Raw genomic sequence first — 21,816 nt, forward strand, 5'->3', positions numbered from 1 at the left:
CACAATAAAAGCTGAAAGAAAGTACGGAAAGAAAAGGAAGGATGCAAAGATGGTTCGCGGCCAGATTCAGACCCTGAATGTTGAGGCCAAATGGTGTCCACCACCACCGCCACCCCTCCCAGACAAACACAGACACCATCCCACACACGCACTGACCATGACCACACACACACACACACACACACACACCTAAACAGCGGAGGGCGTGTGATGTATACAAGCTCTTAAAAGGTTAAATATGTGGGTGGTGGATACAACATAAACAAGCACAGGGTAGTCTGTCTTCACAGACACAACACAGAATTTGGATAGTTGTGCTCTGAGGCAAATGGAAACACTGTACAGCTCAATAATCACAGCTCCTTAACAAGAGTGCAAAAAATGGAGTTAGACAGGAAGATGGAGGTTTCCAAAAGAGAAAGGGACACTGCCAAGATTTAGAAGTAGAGCAGAGGGAATGTGGATAGTCCTTAAATCAGTGGAGTGCCTCCTACCTCTTTGTAGTTCACCTTGGGCTCTATTCTCTTCCGCTTTCTGCCCTTCCCCTGATGACTCTGACTGAGGAGAATCCATTTTACAACCTGCAGGAGGGAGGATGGTGGGGTGAGGCAGTGAAGGCGGGAAAAAGAAGAGAGTGTAGAGGTAGAGAGAGAGAGAGAGAGAGAGAGAGAGAGAGAGAACAAAGTAGCAGGATTTGAATAAGAGGGATGAGACAGCATGAAGGAGAAAAGGAGAAAAAGGCAGCAGGGAGAGGTAGTGATAAAGGTGTAATGATGACAGAGAAAAGGGGGGAGGGGGGGTGAGAGAAAGAGTGAGTGGTTACATCCAACGGCAGCAAGTAAATATAAACAGACTCAAGGCGCACTTTCCATCTCTCAAGTGGAAAGGCGCACAGGAATATATACAGTCAGCCACTAGCATACGAGCCTTGACAGGGCATAAAGTGGAAAAACACACACACACACACACACACACACGTCCGCCAGTCTATAGCTCCTTCTCTTTTACACACTCACATTAATCCCAACCTTTCAGCGCTCGCTCGTGCTCCATATATAACCAACACAAACTGCCGGCTAAGACAAAAGAGTAATAGTGAAAGTATGTTTCTGTGACGGAGCCTGGAGCGCAGCAACTCCCTACACCATAGATCTCCATTAAACAGCCAATCACTATCAAGGCCAAACTCTATCTACCCTCGCTGACTCCTCTCCTCCACCTCAGTTTATATCTCAGACTAAATACACTGTCCTAATACAGTTAAAATATTTAAAGTGAGATTTCCTAACACTGAAACAGCACATAAAACGGATAAGTCATGTCTAAGATAGAATCGCTTAAGCATTCTTTTTTGTTATTAAGGTATTTATAAAATATTTGACAAATATTCTGTCCAGGTCTGATTCTGATTTACTTAAAGAGAGAAATAAATGGGAGAACTGGAAAATACAGGCAAAGCAATTAAGAACAACGTGGGACCTTTATGGGAAATCTGATAGGCAGCACAGAATGACACGCAACAGATGTACAGCGCTGTGTGCCGCACTTCACTCACAGGCAGACAGAGGGAGAGACTGAAACAGGGAGCAAACGAGCAAAAAGAGAGGTAGATGGAGAGCAAGAGAGGTCGAGATAAGAGATGGTATCAAACACTGTGAAACAGAGCGTGTCAGTGAGACAGGAGAGGAAAAACAGAGGAGGCAGTAAAGGGAAACAGTGGCAAAATAACTGAGTGAGGGGAAAAAAGAGAATGATGAGAATCAGATGACAATCACATCAAGCAGTTTAAAGGTGCAATATTTCAAATCTGCGAGCAGCCCCCCAAGTCTGTCTGCCACTCCCTGAAGAGAAGAAGAGACAGGAAAAGAGAAGAGAGGAGGAGAGAGAGAGAGAACGAGAGAGAGAGAGAGAGAGAGTGTGCGCGCTTACCTCTGCTTTGACTTCTTCCACCAGCCTCGCCTGAGACCACACGGCGCTCCTTTCATACAGCCACTGAACGACACAGAAGAAGGGAAAGCAGAGTGAGCCGGGGGCAAGTGATCGGGACAGAGTGGAATGCTTTGCAGAGGCAGAGTGAGAGAGTGAGAGAGTGAGAGAGAGAGAGAGAGAGAGAGAGAAAGAGAGAGAGCCGGAGCAAAGCAGGAAGGGGAGGGAGAGAGTAGAGGTGGGAGGAGAGGGAGGAGGTGGGAGCGCGATCACTTGTTCCTCTGACGGAAACTCGCGACTTGACTCCGGAGGATGAGAGAAAAGGAGAAAGAGTGGAGGAGAAGAGAGGAAGAGAGGAAGAGGAAGAGAGAGACAGAGAGAGAGAGGAGATTGAAAAACAAAATCACCTGAACTACTAGCAACCACAGGACGGATGGTCACCTCAGTCCTCTACACATCCACTCCTCCACCACACACACACAGAGATAGATAGATAGATAGATAGATAGATAGATAGAGAGAGAGAGGAGAGAGAGAGAGACATACATGCAAACACACACCTACGCGCAGAGAGCCCCTTGTAGGCACAAACACACAGCACTTACTCTGTAACCTTATTAAGCTTTCAGCAGAGCCACTGCTTGAGTGATGTGAATCACACATCAGAACGATGACAACGAGGGCTGTGCATAGGTGCGTGTTCGCTCGCACACGAGAGAGAGTGTGTGCGTGTGTGTGTGTGTGTGTGTGGAAATAAGGAGACAGACACAAGACAGACGGGAGCGCATGGAAACAAGGTCTTTGTAATGTCACACCGCATACATACATACACACACACACACACACACACACACAAACAAGCGGGATGCAGCAGTGCCACATCATATTCTCACAATCCACCATACACACTCCACAGACGCTCCCAGGCGCACGCAGCGTTTCAGCCATGAGCGTTACCATAGCCACACACAAAGTTCAATACTATAACTGCATGCCCGAGTACTTCTCTCCGTGTATTATACAAAAGTACTCCAGCAGAAATAGCATGAAGGTGTGTGTAGAAGCAAAGGACAGGGAGAGAGGCGGACACGGAGAGGTACAGAGAGAGAGAGGGAGGTGTTGGAGTGGGCTGTATAGAATGTAGTGAGTGTTGAAACAGTAAATTGGCATTGTGTAACAGGATACCACACATAGCTCTTTTAGTGCCTAGATCCCCACTACCATTCCCTGAATAGCAAAGCTTTAGTCTACCTCAAACTCCCTCCTTGCCCCGCGCCCCCGTCTGCGCGGTGTCTCTCCGGCGAATCGATATTAGATGGCATGTAGAGGTTCACAAGTTACATCTCTCGCTCATAAACTCGCATGAGAAGCAAATAAGTCACATCCCTTATTCGGTTTAGGATAGTGATTAGGGACGTATCTGATTCTTTTTAATCCAGTTTGGTGAGTGTTTTCACTTGAACTATATTTTACTATATTTACTTAGTTCATAGTCTAATCCCAGGAAATGTAAATTAAAAAATCAAATATTTTTTCCTAATAGATAAGTCAAACTTATCACATTCTGTGTTAAATGCTGCCTTCACACAAACGACTGTGGATTAAATTTAAATTTAACATGTCAGTCCTTATATTCAAAAAGTATTCAGGTCTGACAGCCAGCCCTCATTTTCAACAGAGAGAGTTTGAGCTCCACTAATTTGCACTCTTTCCTGCCTGGAATAACAGTAAATGTTAGAGTGCTTATATATTAAGTAAAACAGCTTGAACAGCTATGTTATATCAGAGTGATTGTGTAGAAAAAAGCATTTATTGATGACCCAGGCAGAAGATACAAACACAAAACATCAGTGTAAGTTGTAGGAGAAGGTATCAGGCTGAAAGCTCTGGTGAATAAAGGGTAGTCTTTATTTAAACAAAGTATCTCAGCCTAGATCCATCATCCCAAAGGGAGTGCTTACTCATCTAAACTCTGAGGTCTAAAATAGGCCGGCACTGGCCTTCCCATTCCACATCTCTTACTCTGGGATTGGTGAATGTCATTGTTTATTATTAGGCCAAGCCATTTCCTGCCTTTCTCCAATTCAAGCACATTGTCGAGCGATGGATGGGAGGCAGAGAGGGGAGAGAGCGGGAGAGGCAGAGAGCGGCAGGGAGAGAGATTTTAAAAATGTGTTTGTGTCTGGTGTACATAATACACAAGCACTTGCATTTGTAAAAGGTTTCAATCGATCTGGCTGATCTTATTAGCCAGTGACTCGAACATCAAACACTAAAAAAAAAAAAGCCTCTGTGAGAACACTCGAGCCATCACCCAATCAGGTGTGAGAGAACAGCAGTCACTCCACGCCCGTCCTTCCCACCCTCAGAGGCCCCTGAAAGGCTCCAGTTACATCATCACATAATCTAGAAGGTGAAGGTTCCCAGACAGTAACACAAGCACAGACACACAAAAATGCACATACACACAGCGATAATTAAGATCAGTTACCATGGAGATGGGAGAATTGAAGAAGCTGTTAAGGTGGATTGATTGTGTGAGTGTGTGTGTGTGTGTGTGTGTGTGCGCGTGCGCGCGCATGGGTGTGTGTAGCCTTGCAATCCTAGTATCTATAGCCATGGGTCTTTGTTGATTAGAGGGCAGAGGCAGAGCAGCACTGCTCACCTTGTCAAGATACAGTAACAGTTTGGTAACACAGCCAATGATAGTGATTCAACAGCATGATGATAAAGTGAACTGCACAATTAGCACTTTCAAGAACTAGCGAGGCTTACTCAACAACCAGTGATGCCTTACAGAGAATAACGGACATCATCATCACAATATCTTTTTGAAAACTTTCTTTAAGTTGAATTTGTTGTGAGTCTTTATGCTGTTATTGGGAAAGCCATCACCATGTAGCAGTTTCAAAACACCTACAGGCTAATAGTCACATGTCATTTAAGCTGTGGTATTTATATACTGAAAGCTATTTACTTCCATAATGGGACATCATTTTCATTATGACAGCATCATTACACTGCTATTTACAGCTCTTCTCTTATGTACTACGACAAATGCAGTGGTGTGCTTGTCAGGTTAGAGCAAATGTCACCTCCTTTACACTGCTGGCTTTGACCTGGATCCAAACAAAACATCTTAACTTACATTGAAGTCTAATTGAGGAAATGATCTCAAACAATATTGATTCACTATTAAGGCATTCACAACCAGCCATAGGTTGCAGCTTCTATAGTGAAGCCAACCAAGTCATTTAACGTTGTTGCAGCAGGAGAGAAATCTAAGAAGAACAAAAAGCAGTTCAAGTATAAACGAAGCCATGTTGTGTTTTACAAACTGGCAATGGGGTAAAACAATGACAGTTACAGCATGTGGGAGTGTTATGGATATCTTAAAAGATAAAGTCACAAAGGTTAAACAAAGATATGCTATCGGCCAGTTCAAACCAAGACTGGAAACAGCTTATCTCTTCCATAACCAGAAACCAGTTTAGTGAGCACACAGACTATGAAATTACCGGCTTATGCATGTGTCAGATGTGAAACTTTCAGCATCAAAATAAAAGAAAAAAAACCAAACTAAATTATACTATATATTTAATGCATATACCGTATCAATATATAGTGTAGATTATGTACTAAAATATAAAAATAATTAGCCCTTAGGTTTCTTTTAGTTTCCATCTTCGTCAGGACATTACTGAAGCACTCATGCAACATTGTTAAATTTCATATTTTGATCAATTTTTTAAAAAAACCTACAGAAAAAAGAGAGAAAGAAAGACTCCTCATACCTTTGGAATTCCCGGTCGATCAAGCCAGTCAGCATAAATAGCACTGAGGGTGAGGCCTTTTCTGGAACACAATGGCACAAGTGTTAGTATTATTCCTATTATTATAGCAATGACTGTTCTTGCCCAAGACACCCTATGAAAACATGGCTCTGGGAAAATATTGTTAGGGTCATATTGGACTCGAGGTCTAGGCCAACACCTTAAACAAAAAGAGGGGCACACCTACTTTCCCATACAAGGACAAGCAAACAGACATGTGCAGACAATGAACTGGATTTATATGTATGCATGTACAGTAAGCAAGTTTGGGTATGTATGTGTGTGTGTGTGTGTGTGTGTGTGTGTGTGTGTGTGTGTATGTGTGTGTGTGTGTGTGTGTGTGTGTGTAGCTGTGGAGGAGCTGGAGTGGATGGATTTGCCCAATGAAAATGGTCACACACAGAACACACACAGTGACACAGCTCGCTCGCAAAGATAAATGTGAATACAAACAAACACTCGACAAACAGTCCACAGTCTGCATGCTAACTGTTAAATATGCAACGTGCACACCAAGTCGAAGAGTTACTTCACAGCACAACCTCATCATCAGTCATTCTCGCCTGATATTCTGAAGCTATTACTGTATATTAATCTGTGATGTTCAGCCCATTAAATGGGTTATTTTGTAATGAAAAGTTGTCATTTACATTTCTGCACACCCATTCTCTCTCAGTTATGCTCCTCTAACTGCAGCTTAATTAGTGATTTCCTACATTTGCCAAAATGTTCTGAGTGAACTCAGTGCATTCAGAACAAACAGTAGATTAGGGGAGCTCAAGTGAACACGCCTTTCTTTTAATCTTTTTTTTGCACTAATGACTTTTATCCACTGGTTTTAACACAGCGGTGCCGGCTAACAGGGAGGGACAAGTGGGTGAATTGTTTAATGCCCTGGGCCAGGGAGGACCCGGCAGGAGACTCTAATAGTTGGTAAAGTTTGGACATATTTTATAAAAAAAGTATCTCTTTTTCAGAAATTAAGACATCACTGTGGAGTTACATAATTGCATAGATATACATTTTTTTCTTTTCTTGTTTCCCATGACAACGTGATGGCCACAAATCTGTCATCTTTTACAGCGTGTACTTTGAGCTTTGAGCCGAAGGCTAATGTTACCATGCTAAGGATTCATCTTGTGCAGACTTCCAATAATTGTGCCAAAAATTTAAAGGCAATCCATCCAATAGCTGTTGAGGTATTTCACTTTGGACTGAAGTGCCCGAACAGCACGCCAACAGACCAATTTACAGACTGACCAACACTGAGCCACACCGCTGCAAGTGTGGCTAAAAATGGTTTAGAGAGACTGACGTTTTTGCTGCAAGGTCAAGCCTGTGCTCCTTGCTTCCACACACATTAGTAAAGTGTCCTACTGCGTCATTTCCCATTGTATATTTGCTGACAACTTTGGCAGATGGAAAGTGGGCCTTGGGTAGATTGAAGCCCATAAAAATCTCTTTATACTCTACAGTGTACTAAAAGAGGTAATATTCCCAATTAAGTACCGATTTGCCCAGAAACTGGACAGTAAGAACATCACTGGGGATTTTACCACAAAGAACCTTCCTGCTCTTGGCTTGTGGAGCTGAATCATAGACACCATATACATAAAGACTAAACATCTGCCACACCAACAGTGAGACACCATAAAGTAGGATTACAAGGGATTATGTGAGTGTAGTTCTCTTCTGTGGCAAACAAACAGTTAATGCAGTTAATACACCACACGACCTGTCGTATAGAGAAGGATAGAATAGGACTAGATAGAAGTAAGTGGTATGTCTCATGAAAGCAGACGAAACATGTACCCACCAGTTTTTTCATGCTGAGATCAGAAACCTTACTTCATTTTACTGGTTATTTCGTTTCAACAGGAGAACATACTGTCTTTTAGAAAGAGTGACTTTGGTTCCTGGAAAATAGTGGCTTCTTATTAACATAAATCAATGAATGTATTGATTTTTTTTATGTGTGTTAATGATTTTTACGCTTAGTCTTATAATTATGATGTTTGGATCATTTAGTCTAGGGAATGGGCAGGATATTTGACCCTGTGCCCTGTCTAGAATGTCTAATCCTAAACCTTGCTCTTCTAGTGGGCTGTTTACTGAAAGAGGCATCAGATCCAAATATTGACTGTCTCCAACTCCCTCTGTTTAATCCAGTCAATCTCTGCCAGCCCAGCAGCACACTCCACGTGACAGAAAAGGAAAAGAAAAAAAAAAGTCAACTTTCAGAGCTGACAAAAGGGGTGCTGAGGAAGAGTGGAGTTAAAAAAAAAAAAAAAAAAAAGAACAAGGGTTGAGGATGGGAGAAACAAAGTGAAAGACAGACGGGGAGGAAAAGAGGAACGGCGAGACAGGCAGAAGAAGAGGTTAATGAGGCAATCAGGAGAAATAGAGAACTGAATGATTAAGCGAGCGCAGAGAGGGAGAGAGAAAATTAGAGAGGAGGAGAGCAGGAGGAGCAGTTATCCTTTTACACTTCAATTAATATGAGAGTGGATGAGACTGCTCTCTTAACAGGATTGGTGTTGGGAGCTTTTTCTGGCCATGTTTCCACAGCAGGACCAAGTTAGTCAAAGAACAGAGGCCAAATCAACACATGCTCATGTATTTGACATTAAATCGTCTAACAAATCGCTTGTTGAAAAAAAAAAGTTATACAGCTATGTTAAAATGGAAAACTGATGAATAACATTTCTCTAATTTCTCTGGAACTGGAAAGCAGGCTACCGCTACTTGAGCCCAAACCAAAGTTGTTATAATGCATCAAGACATTTTTCATTATTCATGAATTATACTGTAAGCAATTATTCAAAGCCACTTACATACCTCTCCATGTCGGGAAAGGTAATCAGCAGCATTCGCAGGAAATCCTGCCCGAAAAGAAAAAAAAAGACAGACAGAAATGGAGGCATTTAGGGAGGTGTGGGAAGAAGAAAAAAAAAGAAAGAGAAAGGCATACCTGATCTTAAGTCAGGAGTACAAGGTCAAACAGTGTTTATGTTACATCCATTATTTAGTGGGAAGACTCAACCTGCCACTGAAGAAACAGGAGCCAGGTGGAACTCGTCTCATATCACACACACATGGACACACACACACATACACAGACTTCCAGGTGTGATCACTCAGCCTCATGGCCCCAGCAGAATAAACATATGTGGCTGAGCTGATGTACGGTCATCAATTTGAAAAGCTGCTGGAGCATTTTCAACTGTTTTTTAACACTGTGGCAATCAAGCTCACATCAGCCCCCAATTAATTTATGGAAATAACATTGCACCTCAGAGACAGGTCATATTAAAACAGTTCAAATCTGAGCTCTGGTTTTATTAACAGCCTCTGAGGTAGGAGCGAGTCAACATCGAGATTCTCCATTAAGTTAATGAAGTAAAAATGAATTTCCCACACTACAACCTCACCTGAGACAAAATGAGTTGCCCGTGGTATTTCTTCACAAATAACCTGAAGAAGTCAATGAATTGTTGCTCTCCCACCTGACTGGCCAAGTACCTGAGGAGGAAGTAACCCTGGACAAAGGACAAGACAAATAAAGATAACAAAGCATGATCCATCAAAGACAATGCAGAGAAACTTTGCAGCAACATCTATATCCATTCCAAGCACACCTAACAAAGAGGGGGACTTTTTTTTTTAGCCCGGATTTGTTCTATAGCCCTTTGTTCCCCTTTTTTCCCCCATCTCCCTCCTTCCCCCATTTCCTGCCTCTCCTTGCTGCTTTTACCACATCAGTCTCTCACCTTGAGGTAGTGAACTTGCATGAAGGTTTTGTCCGGGTTGAGGGCGTGTTTAACTGTGGAGGAGCCAGACTCACTGACCTGACCAGTGTTCTCCATGTTGGGTCTGCAGGAGAACACATACAACAGAGAAACAAAAATACACACAGGGAGATAAGGCAGGTAAGAAGATGAGCAAATAGCACACAGAGGGAGATATTTAGCACACACAGTCTGTCAACAGGAAATAATGCAGGCAGGTAGAAAGACAGAATGGCAAAAACAGAGTGAGATGGTGTTAAGAGAACCTGAGCGCAGAGTTTTTATTTTATCCCACTCTTACAGACATTTTAGTTGCAGGAAACCACATTTTCTACAGAGCAAGACTACACCGTCAGCAACACTAAATCCAGCCACTCAGCCAGTCCTCTCAATGGTGAACACATTGCCAAGTTGCCGTACTTTGCCTGAGGGAGGCTGGAAATCAAGCTGCAGATTTATAATAGCACGCTATAGTGTTTATATGACCTCACAGTACCGCGCTCCGACTTTACTGCCCATGACTCACTGAGCGAACATATAACACTTCCACAAAAAAAAAAAAATACCTAGCTACCCCTGTCTGCGGGCACAAAAGAGCCATGCTCTAGGTTTCACTTTCCCTGTCACACAGATACAAATCATCCCTTCAACCTCCACAAAACACGCAGACAAACACACATAAAACCAATGAAAGCCAAACAAACAGAGCACTGACGTGGGATGCTGTGCAATGATAGTTTCAGTTAGCCCGTATTGATCAAGCTGAGCAGATTAACTCAGTGTGCCAATAGGAAGGCCTTGAAGGATCACCCTCCTGCCAAGTCGATACGCAAGGCGCCTGGCCCACCAATCAATACACCCTTCATCACTGGCTAGTTTCCACAGGAACCGCTTCATGACAGGACCAGACACACACACACATACACACACACACAGACAGATGATCAGGCAGACCACACATTCAAATTCTTATTCACACAGATTCATGTGTGAAGTAAGACTTCAATGATTAATCTTTTCAAGTTAGGCTGCAGCTGTGAGCCACAAGTTGGTCAAATATTTGATCTATTTGAGTCTTTGTCCAGGCATGGCTAGCAGAAGAGCAGGGACAGAGGGTATGGGTGTGTGTGGGGGTGGGGAGGTGATGAAGTAGATTAGGGCCGAGGACGAGAAGAGGAGGAGGAGATGTGGGAGAAATCGAGGACAGGAGATAGACGGGAATGTTTGGCTTGCTCAGTGGACTGAGAGAGGAAGTCATCAGCTTCCTGGAATTTCTAAATTCAACTGGACACTCTTACAAGGACTTTCATCATGCCTATGAGGGTGTGTTCCTACTTGTGTGTGTGCTTGCATGTCACATAAATGTTACGTGTGAGAAAAATCTCAATACCAATGACCTGGTTTGGGAAAATCCATTTCGGAACATCTTAGTAATGATCCTCAGTGTCCGTACATTGAAAGCTGCCAATATGCTGCTGGACATATGGATTAACAATAAAACACATTTGTAAAACACGGGGGCGACAGGCGAAAACTCACATTATAAAGTATAATGTTTGTCTTAAATGTTGGAAAATGGCTCATTAACTTGTTCCCCTTACATCGTAGCCATAATATCTTCCCTTTTTAAAAATCATGCAGTCATTTTTTTTTAACTCACTCCATGTCCAGTCTCCTGCCTGTAGTGCCCATATCTGTCTGTTGCTGCTGATAAGATGAAATAGACTCTTTCTACAACAGCGGGATGTGCCATATCCCTGGGAAATATTATGTGTGTGCATGTCAGACAGAGGGGTACAGAGAAAAAGAGGGACTGGGGAAAGAGACAAAAACAATGACCATGTATTTCCAGGAGAGAAAATGTGTCCGATTCGTGCGTCAAGAGAAACCGACGGGCAAATCAGGGAGAGGAAAAATGTTGATCCATCACCGTCGCGTTAGACAAAGGAACTCCACCCTTCCCACTGTCCAGCCCAGGGATGTATGGATGTGTAAATCCCTGTCTTTCACCTGTCCCTCTTTGTCAGAGATGATTTACTACCGCTTTAATCGGAATCGCTGCTCGCTGCCTTGGAGAATCACACAATAGCTCAATGTATTTCAGAATAAATGGTGCTCTTATCTGACTCGTAGGCCATGTGTGTGAGAGGGAGGGTGTTTGTCTGTGTCTGTGTGTGTCTGTGTGTGTGTGTGTGTGTGTGTGTGTGTGTGTGTGTAGCCACGCATACACCTGGGTGTGTCTGAGATTGAGAGAGAGAAAAAGAGCGGGAGGAAATCAGGAGCTATTACTGACAGAACTTAATGTCAAACGCACACATGCAGACACACACACACACAAACACACGCACGCTCACACACAGAGGTTTATAGCTCCGCAAGCCATATCCTGACAAATTACACTGGGTTGACTGTGGAAACCGGATAAGGTAGAGCAGCACTCCCAGCAGCCCAGTAAATCAGCAGGGAGAATGGCGTCTGGCCCAGGCTGCCCTAAATATAACTCATCTGAAATGGACTGATAAACACTGGCCACTGGGGCCCCTGCTGGATCACGGGGTGTCGATTGTGACCCACTGAACTTGGAAAGCACAACCTGCCATTTAGCCTTTATTTGTGCGTATGTGTGTAAACTGGTGAGGGGGTTGTGCGTATGTCTCTGTAAATCTCACAGGCGCTTCCCTTCCCTTTACCGGGTCCTCTCTAACGTTTTGCTGTGCATTCTGACAACCAGTTTGTGTTTATTCATATTATGTTTCTGCACAGTTGTAATGCTAACGGAGCCACATGAGGACTTGGACATACAGAGAGTCCAAACCACATCAAAAAGCAGCATGGCTTGTTCCCAACTTTGGAGTACACTAAGATCTTGGTTGCAACTGACCTTCCAATGCCCCTCATGTTTCATTTAAGGCAAGGAGATATGATTGAAACCGATATCACAATGTTAATAAAAAGGTTTTCCAGATTTCGACAGAGATCTTGATATGGAAAATAGATAAAATATATACAAAATAATCAAATGAAGAGAGACTGAAGAGAGAGGAAATAAAAGACTGAATGAACATGGAAGTGGACACCATCAGCTGTCTGTGAACACCAGACTGGTCAAACAGTCAGCTGGGAAGGGGTCAAAGGTCAGTGATTAGGACAATGTCAGTGGAATATCCAGGAAGCAAGTAAACCTTAGTGTGGAGATTTTTTTTTTTTTTTGGAAGGTCAAAAATGATCAAATGAAATGAATCCTGACTGTAGTGCACAGCATCAGACGAAACTCACATGTAAAACAAAAACACCAATAACTAATTTTGTTGCCTTTTTCAAGTATTTTTTTTGTTTCAAAACTTTAATTTGGACAACAAACTTTATTTATGGGTCTGTAATTTCCAGCTCATTTCTTGCTAATTTTCATGGGAAGTTTCTTGGAAAGAACTAACTGTAATTTGCTACTTATTTTAGGGAAAACATTTCTTTTAAAAGGACTGCCCCATTTAAACACAAGAACATATTCAGTCATTACTCATTTTGGAAGCTTCATTCCTATATGAACATGTGCTGAATTGTATGCTTTCCTGTGGGTAGATGTTGCATTTTTGCATGTTGCTGGCAGCTGACCTGCTCTGCACTAAAAGACTCTCTAGGTTACACAGCCAAAATTGGATATAATTGAACACTGACTGACAAAAATTACATAGTTCTTTTCCAGGCAGCTTAGTGAAAATTATAAGGAAATAATTCAGAAATGATAGACCCATAACATAAAGAGTTACCCACAATTTTGTCAAATGATGACACAATTTGATATTCATACAGTATCATCATGATGTGACTAGAATGGAAGTAGATAAACAATACAACAATACTGACTTAGTAATAATAATAGTACAGAGCTCCACTAAAATCTACCTGTTGATAGGAGTAGAAAAAGTTAAAAGCTGTACCTGACTCATTAAGATAATGTGTGAGCAGAGTTATGTCTCAGCATGCCTTGCAATTGCTTTAAGAGATGTGAGGATTAAGAAATGGCATTTCCATAGGTGCCACTTAAGCAAATACTCGTCTTTTCAATACTAATGTGCTTTCATGTAACATAATCAGTCAAAATGTATGCATCCATGCATATGGGGCAGGTATGTCTGTGTGTATGTGTGAGTGTATGTACTATTTGCATTTTTCAGATGTTAGTTTTATGTTGTTGACTTAACCCTGTCAGGTGCAGAGAAACCTAATCCCGATCCTCCAAGTCACCCGTGTGTCTGCCTTATAGGGGAACACCGTGAGACAGACACAGCTTTCAAGTACATGTTTAACCCTTTCACTCACACACAGCTACCAATTTCAAGACCTTGTGGCAACTTCATGCCACAAGCGTGAAAATGTATAATTTACAACATACACTTGACATTATCAGTATTTCAGTATGTAAAGAGTTACATGTTTCCAAACACAGTCACCCTTGAAGCACTGAAACCTTTTAAACCCATGAGGACAGTTCTTACCAGTAACAAATGAGTAAAATCTTTATCACTAGAGCTGAAGAGCTTCACTAACATATCTTACACTATTTAGGACAAACTGAATTGCTTTGACTTCTAAGTACTATTAATTCATAAGTGTTTCAATTGTGTGATGACAACACATTATTAGTGAAGTGACATAGTTGGAAGTTAGTGCCAAGCAGAAGTGCCATGAAATCAATAGCACATTGATTTACTGTACGGCCTCATACAGGCGTGAAGTGTCATCTCCAGTGAAGAGGTTTTTTTTTTTTTTTTTAATTTTATTCAAAGGGAGAGATACAATATGAAATGCACAATGCTAACAAGTGTTCGCATTGTCACCATTAAAGAGTTAACTTGCTGGGGTTTACAACCATAATCCCCTGATGACACTGCGCTTCCACCCTTGATAAAACAAACAGGGTGTGGGTCCCACATTGTCAGGATCAAATGAAAAGTTTGTGTGTTTGTTCGTGCTCCCTGCGCTCGTTTGCAGAGCTTTTCTAAGACATGACAGTACAGTACACCTGGATATACTCTGCTGCCACACCTGCCACACCTGTACCCCTGGAATGCATATACCCTGCGCTCACGTGTGTCTACACGTGCAGACACAATACTATAACCTAAAAAAAAGTAAACTGCATTTTTGTCATGGGGATTTTGTTATAAGTAAATGCAACGCATTCACACATCCTCTCACTTCCCTAAAATCGGATTAATATTTCTTGTGGTTCGACGTTGGATTTTTCAAAAAGCTAATAGTCACCATACTACATTTGGTGCAGTAATGTTCTAGGTGTGCCATTGGTGACTTGAAACTGTGATAATTACGAATGTCTGCCTTGAACAAATTAATGGAATTAATGTAAAATAAGAGACTCGATGGTGGTCACTAACAGTTGTTTTAATGCATATTTAACAGGGTAAATGATCTGATATAGATCAGTAAAAAATGGGTGTCTGCAGTTGAGGCCACTAAGACATGGAAGTAGAGCTTGTTTTAAAATCATGTATGAGTATGTACGAGTATGTTAAGTACTGATACCAGAGTAATTGTGTTTTTATACTAACACTCAGTGATGTGGGAGGATATTTCCTCTGGGGTGGTTCAGTAAACTTCTTAAATATATATGATTAAAATCTAAATATAATATAAATATAAATAAAAAGACAGGCTGGACCAATGAGAGACACACACCTGAGGATCTGAAGTTCCTCCTCTGAGTTCTGCAGCTCATCAGAGAGTCGTCTCCACCTCAGCAGTGCCTTCAGGTCAGACTGCTCTGCTGATTCTCGTACGGAGAGCTGGAAGAGATATGGACAGTTGAAATGATGTAAAGGAAAGGGTTAAGGCAGAGCAAAGAAATCAGAGGAGGAAAATATAAATAAATTTCATCAGCAAAAACATCAAGAAAGAGATTAAATGAAAAATCAAATGCACATTAATATCTTGATAAAAGCAGCACTGATCACCCTCTCTGTCACTGTGTCTTATTGATTATGACAGCCATAACAAGACTACTTAAACCAATTTCCTCAGTGGCAGGCTCAAGCATATCACAAATGTGACATGATTAAACAGCATAGACACAAGAAAAACATTTGCGTAACTCTAGATGGTGTGGGAAAGTAAGTAGGAGGATTAGATCTCCCGGATCAGAGTTGAAGTCAGTGCTGCAAGCAATGGATTCATACCAACGCTACACCCTCTTCCTTTGTCCTGTTGTTTATCTTATCCTTTTTTCAGGTATCCTTAATTACCAGGCTACCAGTCCCTGCCTGGCTCAGGCATTAGAGGGATGTCTGGAGCAGTGTGAAGTGCACAACCTCCAAACTGGTAGAGACATTTTTTTTTTTTTTTTTGCCTTTGATCAACTTCTTTAAAATTGAAATATTTTCACATTTTTGAGGAGTAGGTGGCAGTAGTTCTTTGTCACAACCCTTGTGTTCTTCAGCTTGGTCCACTAAGGTTTTAGTAGCTTGGGAGGTTTGGGTTGGATGGTTTATTTTGTGGTTGGCCCCAGGAACTTCTTTACCCTTTCATTTTGTTTGGCCAACTCCTCTGACCTTTCTTTGTTTGTTCTTTTCTGCACTGGGACTTGGATTGGTGTTTTTATAAACTGTTTCCTTGTGTGCTTGATGTATGGTTTTATGACAGCAATGTAATGGCAAACTCTACTTGACATGCATTCCAACCGCAACAGTAAAATCCTGGCGCAAAAAGTTGTGGAAATGGAAGGTTGGAATGTCAACCTGTGTTTCCCTGAGCTGTTGCGTGATATTAATGGTATGAAGGTGCTGGATCATACTATGTAGTAGTACTTCTAGATAATAAGAAAGAAATTAAGTGTAAAAACAAAAATGTGCTTGTTGTTGTACTGTACTTGTTGTGTGTGGGCCCAGATGATGTCCTCCAGGTAGGTGGCAAAGCCCTCACTGATCCATTCCTCAGTCCAGTCTCTGGCTCCGATAACCAGGCCGAACCAGGAGTGGGCGATCTCATGGCACAGCCGGGACCCACATAGAGACAGGCTGTTCTCTCCAGAGCCGGCACACAACACGCTCTGGGACAGGAAAATTATATGGGGGCTGGGGAAGACAAATTACAGACATAAAGGATGAACAAAAGGGGTTAAAGGCAGATATAAATTATAAAAGGGAGGAAAGTAGTGAGAAGTAAATGAGGGAGTAAGGGGGATTAAAAGATGGGGAAATGAAAATGTTTTTACAATAGAAGAGGTTCAGGAAGTAAGAGAAAGACAAGTAAATACAGAGAAGACAAAACCAAAGAGAGATGAAGACATACTGTACCACCCTCCAAAAACATCAAAGAATCTGTGAGGTAATGTCCCACACCTATGATCACTTACTGCCCATCCCTCTCTCCATCCTCTACATTACATTTTGTAAAGGGCAGCTTTACTCATCAAGCATTCTTGCCAAACCTAACTGCCCTGCACATTATGTTCCCCGGACTGAAATCATCAACCAACAATGGGTAAAATAAATTGAGTGCGATTTGCAATTTTGAGAGGTTTTGTGCAATTGTTGAAGATTTATCAAGGCTGGGTGGCTTTATGGCTCCCACTCCTCCTCTTTCACTTTGTGACTTCAAGGCAATGCTGCGAATTTAAGGTTTAAAGAGGGTTTAGAAGTTGTCATGATTTTTTACAAGAAAAGATAATTAGAAACCAAATCCTTACTCTTTCAAGATCTTTATGGAGGTGGAAAGAAAAGGACTGAGAACAGACTCTAGCATATGACTATATTTAGAAAATTATAGCTGTCTGTAATCATTATATATCCATGACTGATTTATTGGGCAATTAAGTTAATTATCACATGGAAATTTAAATTATGGTTATGATAAACTTTTAGAATAAAGGTTATAAGTATTGAAACTTGTGTTTACCTATATGCACTCCTGTAAACAGATCATACATATACATTCAGATACCAAAATATACAAAAACCATTAAAGTGCTCTTAGTGATATCAAAGATTAGAGGCTTTTTCTGCTTGTACAGAGGGATAAAACAACAATTCAAAAGCCCCATTAAGCTTTTTAGCCAATAAGAACACTATCAAAGCTCTGAGCCAACTAAAATTGGAGGGGAAATGGTTAGCAAATGTGAGTTGGTAAATACTATTCTACAGTATATAGATAATGGGTTTCCCTTAATGTCCATTGTTGATATCTGATTTTAAAAAGTCTAAATTAGGACTTTGGTTCTTTCCCTCTACTTTTCCTTTCTTCTCAATTAAGGTAGTAAATTTTAGGTTTGACAAGGCTTTGGAAAGTTTTTTGTACTCCACATTGCCTGCCAGCAGAGAATACAGAGCTGCTGAAATAGGATTGGCACAGCTCCACACACATTCAGATACTAGAATATGAAGAATAGGAGTTATACAGCACTGCTAGTAGCTCTGTGGGGCTATAGTGTGCAGTGTTTTGCACTAACATGTTGTCAGTGACAATGCTAACATACTGATGTTAAGCAAGTATAATGTTTACCACGTTAGCAGCTTTTAACATTAGTTAATCCACACAATACACAAAGCACAGCTGAGGATGATGGGAATGTCATTAGCTCTGCTTGGTGTTTAGTATTGATCAAATGACAAAAACTTGATCTGATGATTGCATTAGATGAAAAGCAAGGGCCCACCAAAATTAATATAATTAATCCTGAGAGGAATATTAGTGTGTGTATCAAATTTCATGGCAGTCAATGCAATAGTTCTTGAGACATTTCACTCAAAACCACAAATGTTTATCTGTTGGTAGCACTAGATGAAGTCAGGGAATCGTCAAAACCAGTAGGATACATCACGTGGTGAGTGGTGAACCGACTGACAAGACAGACCAACACTGCATATTTGTCATTTTAAACTTGTATTTTCAACAACATCCGTGTCATTCTTGATTATACACACCAAATGCGTGAAATGTTGGTACTCAAGACTCTCAGCTTCCTGTAGACACAGGAATACAGCACATGGGACTTTTTTTTTACCATGAGACAGCACTGGTAGAACAGGACCAATCGGGAGTGCTCTGTCAAAGCCAAGGTCATGGCTGAAGACTTTTCTGGAGCATTCTTTACTTTCTTTCTTATGTAACAGGGTCTGGGTGCCGTGAGGGGCTTAGGGCCGACTATGCGTGAGAGGCAGGCTGTTCTTCAGCAGAAGAATGCGAGAGGGGGTCACAGAGGTGCAAATGAATGGTCTCCCTCTCTCTCTCCTGGCCCATATAACAACACCGGACTGTCTAGAGTTCCTTTCACAGTCTCTAGATCTTAAGTGTCTCATCCACCATTGACCTGACATTGGTGGGAGAATTTATGGCAAACTGCAGGTCTCTACTGAAAAGTGTTTTTTGTTTGTTTGTTTGTTTGTTTGTTTTTTTGAAATTGTCACACCACCCTGTGGCAAATATTTTAAAGTTATCTCTACATTCCAGAAGACATGTCCTTATCTCTGTGTTTCACTTCATTTTAGCCAGCTTTCCCCTCCTAAAAGAGCAATCCTGCTTCCAGCTGCTGAGACACAGCAGCCACAATTACTTCACCTGTTGGATTGACAGTTTACTCCCACAGCTACAATAAACCAGCATATTGGTGCCGTTGATAAATTATAGCAGGCTGTAAAATGAGCTGCTCTCATCGAGGAAAGATTAGCATCTTAAAACACCAGATGACAGAAGAGTTATTTTCTGTCCTTGCCATAACCTAATTATGGTGACAAGCTAAGTCAATTATAAAGGAAAACAGTGAGTAAAGGCATAGGTTAGGCCGGGTCTTCCAGAGAGTCTATTTTAGAGGAAAACAAAATTGGATATCTGAACGACACAACTACTCTTTATTTCCCCGAGGATTGTTTTATCAGATAGAAGACAAGCCCTAGCCTTGTGTTATTTAGGAACATGTCAACATCATACAATGGGGTCTTACGGGCTTCATTTCCGAGACAGCATCTCAAATCTAATCCCATGTTTTTCCTGATTACACAAACAAAGGCTCTCACTGGAGCAGGAGATGCTAACATTAGCCTTATGAGTTTCTTTGTAGCCTAATCTTATTCCCCCACAATTGGATAAGCACGCCTTTGTTGTCAGTTCCAGCAGTGCGTTTGTGTGTGTCTGTGTGTGTGAGCGAGTGAGTGTGAAACACAAAGACAGCCTTTCAGAGACGGCACTTGCACATGCTCCTCTGAGGGAGGCGGAATCCATCACTACAGTGACAAATAGTGTCATCCCACCATGGTCGGGATGAATAACAACAGCATCTTTCACGTTCACTGATACACTGACTGACATTAGTTGACATCAGGGACCTGTCATGGATACAGGCATGGGAAGACTTTCGCACATGTACTACCTGCATATCTCCACCTTACATCTCTGAATGTATGAATCTGCTATGGGGATGATTGTTTGTATCTGATAAACAATCTACAATTCTAGCACTGTTTGTTTCAAATGAGGTATTAGACATTAAATTGTAAGCAAATACTGTCTTTACGGCACAGTGTGCTTCTGAATTCTGTATTTTGCTTCTGTATTAGCAAATGTGACTCACAAACAAATGATTTACTAAAGCTGCTGATTACACCAACAATTACAATCAATCTCAAATCATTAAGTGAGCACACTGCAAAACTTTCAGAAACCGCGCTAATACTTTGTATTTCCTTGAAATACTACTTTAAGTCCACATCTTTGAATCACACACACTTGTTGACATCCTTTGATCAAAACGTTCACAAAATTAATATTTCCTGATTTTGTTCTCACCACCAAACCACTAAGCTAAAATTAAAATAACATCCCTCCCTCTTCCTCATCTGGACAACTGAGCTATTGTGGTGTTGTTAAGATGCTTTTCACAAATTACACAAGAGGATTTTCAACATATGATATCACACCAAAATACAATAAACAACCAAAATGCAATTAAGTACAACGCTGTAGGCTCTACTTCAAGTCCAAAAGATGCCCTCCACTTTTACTTGTGTTGCTGATTTTATCCAGATGGTAAATCTGATTAGAGAATCCATGACAAAAGGTCTTTTCAAAGATACGTTGCATTTTGTATAAACTCATATTTCTGATGATTGTACATTGCTTGATGTTTAATGATGTGATGTTTGATATAAACTTGGCCACTGACACCTTCAGAGCACAGAAATTAATTAATATTCTTTGGCCCCCTGTCTCATGTCTGTTTCTGATGTTTATGATCTGTTTGATTCCTGTTTGTTTCTTAATTGACTGCTACAGTAGCTGTGTAACACTCTGCCCTTTGGGCATAATAAAGATTAACTCTGCTCTCTACTCTTCTCCACTTAGTCATGTTCTCCTAAAAATGACATTAAAGAAATGGAATTACAATTTGTGAGATTTAATTGGATGCCAAACATAAATTTTAGTCTCTACTGTTAATTATATTTCTTGTTCTTGATTGCCTTCATGTGGTATGTCTTGAGGCTTGAAGAAAACTATGCACAAACACTTGCGCATACACACACACACATACACACTTGCAGCAAACACTCATTTTTATATTTAAAGGCTTTCAGAGTGCTATGACTTCACGTCCAGAGGGCGATAAACAAAACTGATCACGATGAGAGGCTGTCTGCATATAGAATAACAGACAAAAGACCTTAGGTGACCTTTCTGATGGTGGTGCCCCCACTGGGTCTTAACGCACAAAATGAAATACTGATTAAAGCCCTCCCGTGCTTTCTCACACGACAACCTCGCGACTCTGAGTCACCCAGGGTGACTTGGCCCTGAGTTTTAGAGGTGTGAGCCAGGGCAAGTCTTCAATTTGGTGAGACACAGATTGCAATAGTGTTTCACTCCTCCATCTCTCCATCCATTATTCATCCCTCCATCCCTCCATCCATCGTTCCTGGCTTTAGGCCATTTTTTCCCCAGCGGGACACTTCCATGCATAATGCAATAGGGGCCCTATCATAGTCCTGTAATTGACATCCCCAGCCCAGCTCAGCTCATAGCTGGGACACCAGTAAAACAGCCCCACGAGACAGAGGGATGAGGAAAAAGATGATGAGAGCGGAGTGTGTACTGTGTGAGTAAAAGAGGGAGTGAGAGCAAGAAAGGAAGAATGTAAAGAAGAAGATAAAATTCAACAACATAGAGACAAAGACTGGAAAAATACGAGAAGACAGAGAAAGGAATTTTGGGTGTGAATGAAAAGATTATGTGATAGATATTTATGGAGAGAGAGAGGAAGCCAGAAG

General features: G+C 41.4%; 1 protein-coding gene across 6 annotated transcripts in view; it reads right to left on the reverse strand.

Annotated features, from left to right (window-relative positions):
• The window catches only part of aopep (aminopeptidase O (putative)), a 72,638-nt gene that overhangs the window by 33,713 nt on the left and 17,109 nt on the right, over nucleotides 1–21,816 (reverse strand). For 2 of the 6 annotated variants that reach the window (XM_018669237.2, XM_018669238.2), the window contains exons 7-14: nucleotides 16,431–16,635; nucleotides 15,245–15,351; nucleotides 9,530–9,632; nucleotides 9,191–9,298; nucleotides 8,598–8,641; nucleotides 5,721–5,781; nucleotides 1,930–1,992; nucleotides 495–581 (exon numbers count right to left, since the gene is read on the reverse strand). In XM_018669237.2, the coding sequence (XP_018524753.1) occupies nucleotides 495–581; nucleotides 1,930–1,992; nucleotides 5,721–5,781; nucleotides 8,598–8,641; nucleotides 9,191–9,298; nucleotides 9,530–9,632; nucleotides 15,245–15,351; nucleotides 16,431–16,635 (778 nt within the window). Of the gene's footprint in view, nucleotides 1–494; nucleotides 582–1,016; nucleotides 1,729–1,929; nucleotides 1,993–5,720; nucleotides 5,782–8,593; nucleotides 8,642–9,190; nucleotides 9,299–9,529; nucleotides 9,633–15,244; nucleotides 15,352–16,430; nucleotides 16,636–21,816 lie in introns of those variants that run through there. The other 4 variants (XR_007814382.1, XR_007814383.1, XM_051074820.1 and 1 more) reach the window with 4 other exon arrangements.

This window comes from Lates calcarifer, linkage group LG13 (assembly GCF_001640805.2).
Source record: "Lates calcarifer isolate ASB-BC8 linkage group LG13, TLL_Latcal_v3, whole genome shotgun sequence".
NCBI classification, from domain to species: Eukaryota; Metazoa; Chordata; class Actinopteri; family Centropomidae; genus Lates; species Lates calcarifer.